The 10,875-nt window shown below is 39.4% G+C and overlaps 1 protein-coding gene across 2 annotated transcripts in view; it reads left to right on the top strand.

Annotated features, from left to right (window-relative positions):
• The first annotated feature begins 290 nt into the window (after positions 1-290).
• Positions 291-10,875, top strand: part of CARNMT1 (carnosine N-methyltransferase 1) — a 47,534-nt gene continuing 36,949 nt past the window's right edge. For both annotated transcript variants that reach the window (XM_014454116.2, XM_006086814.3), the window contains exons 1-3: positions 291-474; positions 9,110-9,305; positions 10,356-10,519. In XM_014454116.2, coding sequence (XP_014309602.1) covers positions 9,117-9,305; positions 10,356-10,519 — 353 coding nt within the window. In that variant the 5' untranslated portion in view covers positions 291-474; positions 9,110-9,116. The remainder of the gene's footprint in view (positions 475-9,109; positions 9,306-10,355; positions 10,520-10,875) is intronic.

Genomic DNA, 10,875 nt, shown 5'->3' with positions numbered 1-10,875 from the left:
CAATGCCTTCGGCTACCACGGGTAAGGAGGCCGGCGGCGGACCCCGGCCCGGCCCGGCCAGTCAGGGCACACGCTGACGACACGCGCTCGCCCTCCCCCTCCCACAGGGCCGCCACGACTCCGGGATTCCCGGCCCAGACCGCCTGAGCTGACCTCGGGGTCCCCGAGTCACCTCGCACCGTCCTACCCCTCTCGGCCCTGCTCTCCCGTCTGCTGCTCTTGTCTTCTGACCGCAGGATCAGATTGGCTCTCCTGCCTTCCATCCCACGTGGACGGTCTGGCTTTGAGGCCGGTGGGGGTGATCAGAAAAATGCTGTGACGATTTCAGACAGAAGAGGGTGGTGGTAGATTGTCCAGTGCCGGGCATGATTGTTTGTGTTGTCGATGGTCTCCAAACTGAACACACGCGGAGCTCAAGTTCACCTCCACGTGGGATGCGGCAGGACGCGTTTCCCCAAACTGTGGCCAGTTCCTGTGAGAACAGCCTGAGCTTCCCACCCCACCCCACCCCACCCCCTGGCGCCGAGGAAGTGCGAGCACGTTGGTGGGGAGCGATGAGTGATGCGACTCTGTCTTTAGCTGGTGGGTGCAATGAGGTCGGAGGTGGTCCGGGTGTTCTAACATTTGCTAATTAAGGAGGGGCTGGAGAGAAGGCACGGTGAGAGCCACCTTTGCGATCTTTTATTTTGCAAATATGTATCGAATTCTCACGGTGAGCCTGGCGTGGTGGTAGGGCTTTATACTTGGCTAACTTATACTTTTCTTCTAGGTAGATGTTCAACTAAGCTTAGCCACAACATTTTAATTTAGAGATCTGAATGGGACTTAAATCAACTGGATTTGTAGGCAAAGAAAAGTAGTATTTTATTCGTGTAAGAGATGAGTCCACTGGGGGACATATTCTGAGTCTGCCGTTGTAATCAAACATGACCTTCCCCGTGAGAAAAATGGTTTCCCTAGATGGGCTTCTGTGCTTTATGCAAACTTTTTTTATGTTGCTTGACTCTGACCTCCCCAAGGGCAGGGACAGCCTCATTTATTTTTATGTCAGCAGTGCTTGCCATAGGTTTTTGAAGCTCTATTTTTAACAAATAGGAAATAGTAGCAAAGAAATACATGTCATTCCCAAGTAGTCTGTCAATTTGTGAACAGTTGGTAGTCTATTATTATTCTGAATTGAGAAACTCGCTCAATAAAAGCTTAGAGTTGTTTAGAATCTGATTACATTTATGACATGAATTTTTGAAGTTCAAAGATCTTTTTAAATATATATATATATTTGTTGATTTCCGAGAGTAAGGGAGAGGGATAAAGAGATAGAAACATCAAGATGAGAGAGAATCATTGATGGGCTGCCTCCTGCATGCCCCTACTGGGGATCAAGCCCGAAACCCAGGCATGTGCCCTTGGCCAGAATCGAACCTGGGACCCTTCAGTCCACAGGCCGAAGCCCCATCCACTGAGCCAAATCGGTCAGGGCTGAAGTTCAAAGATCTTGATGACATAATTTACTAACTAAACATAAGGATAGGAACCATGGATTGCATTAATTATAGAGCCCAAAAGGAAGTTAGTAGTATGGGGATTTTATTTAGTATGAACAGAGGAAGGAAGGCAGACAACCAGAGGATTGAATTTGATGTAATTATTGTGCCTGGAAGAGCCATATAGGCAGGAGAAGCAGCTGACATTAGATAGCTAAGAGTGGTAGATGCAGAAAAGTTCTGTGCATTTTACTATTAAAAAAACTAGAAAGAATATTGGGAAATGTCTTGGGAATATAATGAACATAATTAAAATGTGGGTGTGTACCCAGTTCTAAAATGTTAGGACTAATTTAGAAATGATATTATAATTAGGTATCAGATGGACCTTTTTGTTGTGGGGGCAGAGGGACTTTGACCTGAATCTAGGAGCCAAGTGTGGCAATATAAAAAAGAGCAATTGTGTGCATGTTCTAGTAGTTGTGATACAGTTTTCTATACTCTCATCCCTCTCCTTTACCAGTTTAATGTGGGACTGAGGAAAACTTCATTTTTTAAAAACAATCCTTTTTATTTGTATGTACTCTCTGATGAAACACTTTATATCTTTAGACTGAGAATAGTATATGATTAAAAATATACTTCTTAAAATATCACTGAAAGGATTAGCGTTACAGAAAGCATCGTGTAGCAGAAAACACTGGATTGTTACATTCCAACATTTTAGGATTTTCTAGAGTTGCGCTGTTTAATACCTTGGCCGCTAATTACATCTGGCTAAATTAAAACTTAAACTAATTAAAACTTAATAAAATTAAAAATGCATTTCCTCAGTCTCAGTAGCCAGAGTTTGGTTTTACTGCTAAATGCCTTTTAATATATATGAGATTTAGATGAAAGTCATAGGGCAAGAAATGTCTTTTTATTAATGTTTTCTCTTTCCAGTGGCTTCCAATGTTGTGCTTCCTACAGATTTTACTTAGATGACATTCTCTAAAAATGACTATAGCATTGTAATGCATAGCAAAAAAATGTTGTTAGCCTTAAAATACTACTCTTGTTATGAATGAAGATACCTAGTTACATGGAAAATATTACAATGGAAAGATCAAAGATCTTGTCAGAATTGGCCAACTCTTGGAAACAGCGGTTAGGTGAGATTTATTTTTTAGAACTGAGATGTAGAGCTCATTTTTACAGGTGAGGGGATAGGCATATGAAGAGATGAGTAACTTGCCTAGGGTTACACAACCAAATTGTGGTAGCGTCTGGCTTGAAATCCAAAATCATTTACTAAAATTTTACCCTTATAAGCAGTGATACTAGTAAGACAATTTTAACCTTGGGTATTTAATACATATTTTAAATGGATTGAGGCAGACTTTCCTTCTGAAAGGTATTCTTTCCTGTGTGGAATTCTAGAGTTCAACAGGTTCAGAGGGATGGGTCAGTGACCTTGGCCCTCGGCTCACACCCAGCATAAACCCACCCTGATCAAAGGCCACTGAGTCAGAGTTAGGGTCACTGCCTAGACCAGCCTTCTAGAGAGAGCTGGAGGTGGTAGAGACACCCTTACAGAAGAGGGCCGCTGACTACTTTCTCCCCTTAGCTGCCAAAAGATGTGGCCTCATTATGCTGATTGAGTTCAGAACCAAGGAGAGTCTGAAGGTTATAAAACATTCCTTCAAAGCAAGCATGTCAAACTCAGAGGCTAACGGGCCAAATAAGGTTTAAGTTTCTGTGGGCCTCAAAAAAACCCAAAAGCTTCTATTTTCATAGAAACATAGGTTTATTTCGATAGAGGCATGCTGAATACAAGGGGCTGAAATAAATGAGTCATCATTAACATAAAATAATAGAACATTTAAATAAAAATATTTTTCTTGAACATTAACTTACCAGACACTGAATTACTGCACAAATTAATAAGCGTAATGCAAATGAACCTATTTTTCTTTTTCTCTGAAAGTGAAAGATTTCCTGTAGCGCACACCAAACAAGTCAGTCCAAGACTAATGACATGGCAATCAGCTGCTAAAATATTCACTGCTAGTATTAGTGGAGAGAAATGGTGTGCCTGCGCGGATGGCACCTAAGGGAAATAAATGCAACACGATTATAGTAATCAGTCATTAGCGAACGTTGTAGTTCATTATTAATAATTATGTATAACAGGATATTGTAAAAATTAAGTTACAAAATTTTTATTAAAATGCTTCTTACATACCGTTATATTGGCTGGGCCACAAAAATATTAGTTGTGCGCCACATGGGGCCCGTGGGCCACAAGTTTGACATGCTTGCTTTAAAGTAAGGTAGGCAGACTTTTTTTAAAAAAGGCTAGGCAATGAATATTTTAAGCTCTTGGGACTAAGTGGTCTCTGTTACAACTATTCAACTTTGCCCCAGTAGCTGAATAAGTGGGCATGGCTATGATCCACTAAAACCCTTTTTACCAAAACAGACCAAGTAACCAGGGGTGGGGAAGCATGTTTTGCCACCTGTCTTAACACACACTCAAAGAGTTGTCCAACACACTCAAAAAAGAGCCTGGAGGCTCTGGCTAGAAATAAATGATATTCAAGTGTCCTAGGATTTACAAACTGGAAACACCACTAGGCAAAAACTCGGGGTTTTTTTGAACTCAGGTGTGTTTTTGAAAAAAAAAAAGTTAAGAGTTCTTATAGTAAAATGTGCATTTTTGAGAATAATCAGTCCTGTATTCTCTGCACTAGGATTGGTCCTGGGTGTGTCAGGCAGTCTGGATTATGGATGTCAGGTGGTCTTGATACATGAGTCCTTCATTGAGTGATCATGTATATCCAGGCATTACTGCAGAACTAGAAAATTCAAAATTTTAAGTTCCAGGCTGATTAAAACAACAATAAAATAATTTCCTCAGACCTCAACCTAATTGATTTTAGTAATTTCATAGCTTGACTATATAGTGACTCCATTTTATTTCTTCACTCTATTCCTCATAATATAAGCATTTCCAGAATAGTGAAGCTATCCCCAGTTATAATAGTACAGTAAGGATTGGACTCTTCTCAACTTTGGTAAAACCTCACTTCAAGAGAGTCACTGTGGATGTCTGTTATGAATAGCTTGGCATACCATTAAGTAACCAAGGGTTAAGGGATATGCTACAGCTCATCCCACGCTGTGTACTTACATCACTTCTGTAGCAGGAATTGACAGCAAATATGTTAGGTTCTTCTGACCAATCCATAACTTACTTCAGCTCCCCTGCCATCATGGAAATAAGTAGTCTACATGGAGAACAAAAAGTGGCACCTAGGTTGCCTCACTGAACATTTATTGATTGTTTTTTACATGTGGTGAAATATGGAGGTTAAATAGTGACAAAGATGAGACTTGTATTTTAGAAGAATTCATCTGATGGGGAAGTTAGGTTGGGAACAGCATTCCTAGGTAGCAGGCCTCTCAGTAATCATTGGGAAACATAATGAGGGCCTGAGCTAAAGCTTTGGAGAGGGATATAATTTGCAGATAGTTTTATGAAGTAGAATCAAAAGGATCTTGTGCTTAATTGATTGTGTGGGCTATGAGAAGAGGCATTTTAGGATGACTTGTTAGTTTCTGACTTGAGTATGGTATGCCACTCATCGATATCAGCCATGTAGGAAAGAGTACAAGTTTTTTTGGTGGGACGTGCTAAATTCATTTTGGATATGTTGACTTTTGAGGTATAGTGAGAGGATGATTGTGGGGCACCCAGTGTCCAGGAATACTAGAAATGAAGTACTAAAAGACTACTTAATCTCTTGACGGTAAATTGTAAACTTGCAACGCTGCAACATACCATGCATGGTCTCCTTAAATAGTTCCGTTAGTGTCATACTCTACTGCTGGAAATATAAATTGGTACAATCTTTCTGAAAATCACTTTGTATCAAGAGACTTAAAAGTACTATCCTTTCTGACCTGGTCATTCTTTGGGGAATTTGTGGTGATTTTTTTTTTCTACACTATAGACAGATTTGAACACAAAAATTTATCATATGGGCAAGCGAAAGTATCTAGATGCCCAGTGTTTGGGAAATAGCTAAGTAAATTTTGGTTGCATAAGGTGAAATGATGAACTATCATTGCAGTCATTTGCCATGTAGTCATTTGAGAATCTTTTTCTGACCTGGGAAAATTCCTCTAATAAGGATAAAGACTTACAAATGCTTCTAGAACTTGAATATGCATATGGATAATTTGGAGATCTTGTCAAAAGGCAGATTACATTTCAGTAGGTCTGGTGTAGGGCCTGAGATTCTCCATTCCTAACCACTTCCAGATGATCTGCTGTTTTGTCTACCTACCACATTTTCATGAGAAAGGTGCTAAATGACTTTGTCTTAAACAACAAAACAGAAATATGCCAACAAGTTAGAAGTGGTTGCCTCTAAAAGAGGGATTTATACTTTTAATTAAAAGAATACTTTTACTTTTCTGCATTTTCCATATTTTCATTGTCAACATAATAGTTTTATAAATTAGATATGCCTACTATATTTAAGCACTTAATGACTTGGTTTAGTGGCCAGAATTTACTAAATCTCAATGGATGATAGTTTCTGTACTCATCGTCACCACTGTTGTTCATGTTTTTATATATGAGACAGTGGAGGACAGAGAATGGAAGTAACTTGCCAAGGGCCACATAGTAAATAGGGGACATTAGCTGGATTTCAGTCCAGATCTATTTGATTCCAGAGCTCACTATTATACTGTCTGGAGAGGGATGAAGGAAAAGAGCAGACATCAGTACAACCAATCACTGTCAATTTGATCTTTTCACATCGCCTCTAACCCCTGAATACCATCACACCTGAGCTCCCAAAAACATGTCTAGGTTTTTGCTTAAGTTTTATAAGAAGCTTCTTCAGAACTTCTTTAAATTATTACTGTTCAGAAATTACAGAGTAATTTGGCATAAGGTAAAAAATGAGTTGTTTGGATGAATAGAGAAATCCAGGCAACCAAATGAAAATGTATTTTTTAATATTGAGTAAATAAAGAAACATACATGTTTATTTGTTTTTATATGTAAAATGTAAAATATGGTGCAGTGAACACCATGAATCTACCACCCGGTTTTAAAAAAGAATAATATCTTATCCCTTTCCCCTCAAAGCACATCACTTTCCTGAATTTTTGTTTCCTTGCTTTCCTTGTAGTTTTTCTACACATGTTCAGTTCCTACAATATATTGTTTATTTTTATATAAATTAAATTATACATTAAGTATTTTTCTACAACTTGATTTTTAAGCAAATATTTATATTCCTGAGTTTTATCCATATTATGTATAGCCATAATTTATTAATTTAACTGCATTTCCTTGTGTGACTATACTGTACTTTGTTTGTTCACTCTTCTGGTGATGGACCTTTAGGTTGTTTCCAGATTTTTTTTAGTTTGTTATATCTAACAGTGCTCTGATGAAGCTTTTTCATGTTTCATGGTGACCATCTGCAGGAATTTCTTGAGTATGTGTCTAGGAGTATAATTGCTAGGTCATGTGGAATGTGCATATTAAGCTTTACTAGGTAATGCTAAATTATTTTCCAAGTAGTTGTACTAATTTATGTACCCACAATCGATCAGTATATAAATATCTAATTCCACTATTTACCAACATTTCAGATAGACAGGCTTTTAAATTTTGCCCATCTGATTGAAGTAAAATTCCATTTCACTGTGAGTATAGCATTTAACTTTAAAAAATGATGTTCTTTTCATTTTTTTTCTAAATATATTTTTATTAATTTCAGAGAAGAAGGGAGAGGGAGAGACAGATAGAAAAATTAATGATGGGAGAGAATCACTGATTGATTGCCTCCTGCACGCCCCCACCGGAGATTAAGCCCGCAACCTGGGCATGTGCCCTTGACCGGAATTCAGTCCGTAGGCCGACTCTCTAGCCACTGATCCAAACCAGCTAGGGCATGATGTTCTTTTCAGATTTTATAAATAGGTAGTTCCCAACGTGAAACTTTTAATCCTTACCTGAGAATATGTTTTTCATTGATTCTAGAAAGAGAAGAAGGGGGAGAGGGTAGGGGGGAAGAGGGAGAGAGAAGGGGAGAGAAACGTTGATGGGTTGCCTCATGCACATGCCCCAACCAGAGCCTGAAACCCTGATATGTGACCTGACTAGGAATAGAACCCTTGACTCTTTGAGATTGTACTTTAGCCACTGAGGCACACCAGCCAGGACATAGTTCTTTGGAAACTTTAAGAATGCAAAGTGTGAATATTGTCATGTAAGATGCTATGGAATTTCAATTTTTAATTTGTTTACTACCTTTGTGATACATAATCCTATATAATAAAGCCCTAATATGCAAATCTATTGAACAGCGAAACGACTGGTCTCTATGACGCGCACTGACCACCAGATGCTCATTGGTGGTCAGTGCACTCCCACAGAGGGAGCGCTGCTCAGCCAGAAGCCGGGCTCACAGCTGGCGAGCACACACAGCAAGCACACACAGCGGCGGTAGTGGGGAGCCTTTCCCGCCTCCGTTACAGGCGGGCGGTAAGAAGCGAGGGGTCCCGGACTGCAAGAGGGCGCAGGCTGGGCTGAGAGATCCAGCCCTCCCCCCTACAACACACACACACACACACACACACACACACACACAATGCATGAATTCGTGCACTGGGCCTCTAGTATCTTTTATGATATTTTGAAAAATTCAACTTGGTTGGCTCTTAGTTAATTTCAAAACACGTTTTTTATCCTAAAGCAATTTCAGAGCAGCATTCTGTTAACTTGATGGAGGTATCTAAAGCATTCAGCTACTTTTGCTGAACATTTTAAGTTTGAAAATTGAAATCATAACAATAAACTTATACTGTACACTAATTTTCTGTAATATTTTGTCCCCCTCTTCTCATTGGTGTTTATAACTTTTACTGGTTATAAACAGTTTGTCTTTTGTTTGGCTGCTTAGAGAATTTGTACTAAGGTGAAAACATATTAAGACTTTCTAAGTGGATATCCTTTAGGGCAGCGGTTGTCAACCTTTCGGACCTCATGGACCACCAGTGGTCCGCGGACCACTGGTTGGCGACTGCTGTTCCAAAGGTATCCTTAAACCAGCGGTTGCCAACCTTTCGGACCTCACGGACCACCAATAGTCCACAGACCACCGGTTGGTGACCACTGCTTTAGGGAACCAAAAGATTGTGACAGTACATTATTCAACACTAAAGGCCTGGTGCACGAAATTCATGCATGGCAGGGGGTGTCCCTCAGCCTGGCCTATGCCCTCTCTCAGTCCTGGACCCCTTGCTCCTTACCACCCGCCTGCTCGCTGCTCCTTCCTTAGTGCTGCTGTGGAGGCGGGAGAGCCTGGCTTCCGGCTGAGCGGCGCTCCCCCAGTGGGAGCACACTGACCACCAGGGGGTAGCTCCTGTATTGAGCGCCTGCCCCCTGGTGGTCAGTGCGCGTCATAGCGACCAATCATTCCGCCATAAAGGTCTCTTAGGCTTTTATTATGTAGATTATAAGGGAATAATTGTACAGAAAGACAACCTTAAAATAAGATTGGCCTCTGCTGAGAATTTTTTTGCCAATTTAAAAAACACCTTTTATGTTTTAGCACCAGTATGCATGAGCGAGTGAACCGAACAGAAAGACAATTTCGATCACTTCCAGCTAATCAACAGAAACTCCTTCCTCAGTTTCTTCTCCACTTGGACAAGATCCGGAAATGCATTGATCATAATCAAGAAATACTACTGACCATTGTGAATGATTGCATACATATGTTTGAAAATAAAGAATATGGAGAAAATGTATGTGAAATTTGTTCTATTTGTTTTTATTTTAGAGTTTAATCTCAATATTTTGAGGTCTTTATCTTTCTGGATTTCATTTTTATAATTTTGCATTGGTCATTTGCTCTACTTAGAGAATGTTTCCACTTGTATATTCAGTCATTTGATTAGGCTTAATAGAACAGTATGCCAAAAACTGGATTTGTTCACTGACTTTTTTCTTTAAATACTAAGATAATTCTTGGCATTTTGATACACTTTCACAGTGTTCTGGCATATAGAGTAGTGACTTAAATTTTTATAAACTACTTTAGTAGTTATGTAAAATTACTTTCCCTTGCTAAACTCATTGTTCCCAGTATCTTGTATCTATTGATAGTCATCTTTTGTTTATTTTATTTTATTTTCAACCCTCACCCAAGGATATGATTTTCATTATTTCTAAAGAAAGGGGAAGGTGGGGAGAGAGAGAGAGAAACATCAATCAGCTGCTTCCTGCATGTGCCCCAACCAGGGATTGAACGCACAATCTGGGCATGTGCCCTGACCAGGAATCAAACCCATGACCCTTTGGTGCACAGGATGATGCTCTGGCTAACAGCCATACTGGCCAGGGCAAGTCATCTTTTAAGAAATGATTTTCACTTATAAAGCACAAGGGACTGGCAGTAATAGAAACTGAAGTCCTCTTTTTTATCCACAGGATAGATACAGTTGGGCCACTCCACTGTGAGCCTCTCCATGCTGCCCCATCAATGACCTGGAAGGACTTTCTTTTCTTTCTTAGAGAATGTTTGATCTCCATAGCAATGCTGTCCTCTCCTGAGTAAAGACTGCTTAATTATATGGTGGTTTCATGATTAATGGACCATAATCTATTGAGGGTAGAAGTGAGACCACCAAACTTTTCATTTAGGATTTCAAGCTGCACTCAAACCCTGCTGAGGTGAGAGGCCAGTGATTTATCCACTAAACCATCTATATAGTCTCTTAGTAGCATGTCTATTTAACTATATTCAAGATTGATTACTTTTCTCAGAAACTAATTGATTTCTCTTTTTTAAACAGGGGAATGGGAAGATTATGCCAGCATCTACATTTGACATGGATAAGTTAAAATCCACATTGAAACAGTTTGTGAGAGACTGGTGTGAAAGTGGAAAAGCAGAAAGGGATGCCTGCTACCAGCCAATCATTAAAGAAATTTTAAAAAATTTTCCAAAAGAGAGATGGTAAATAGTATCTTGTTTTTAACCAATTTCTTTAAGATACGTAAGCACTGAGTTTTTCTATGAGGCATTTCACAGTCTTGATTCATTTTTATAGTTACTTGTGCCTGTATTTTTTTCATGTGTGGGTGTGTGGTGGTATATTTGTTCTTGGATGCTTTATGTGAGGTTGCAGTTAATGTGAAAAAATTTTGCTTTAGCACATACTGGAAATTAGAATTTAAATAATGAGAGGGTTAGATTGAATGTTCATTATCAATGCTGTCTTTATCATTTGCTTTATGGCAGAGCAAAAAGCTGCAAACTGTTTTAATTTTCCTCATTATGACATCCTTGTAAGCAAATGAGGGATTGATACC

This window comes from Myotis lucifugus, unplaced genomic scaffold (genome assembly GCF_000147115.1).
Source record: "Myotis lucifugus unplaced genomic scaffold, Myoluc2.0 scaffold_31, whole genome shotgun sequence".
NCBI lineage: Eukaryota > Metazoa > Chordata > Mammalia > Chiroptera > Vespertilionidae > Myotis > Myotis lucifugus.
Note: the sequence above shows the minus strand (reverse complement) of the source record. Positions and strands in the feature narration are given on the sequence as shown.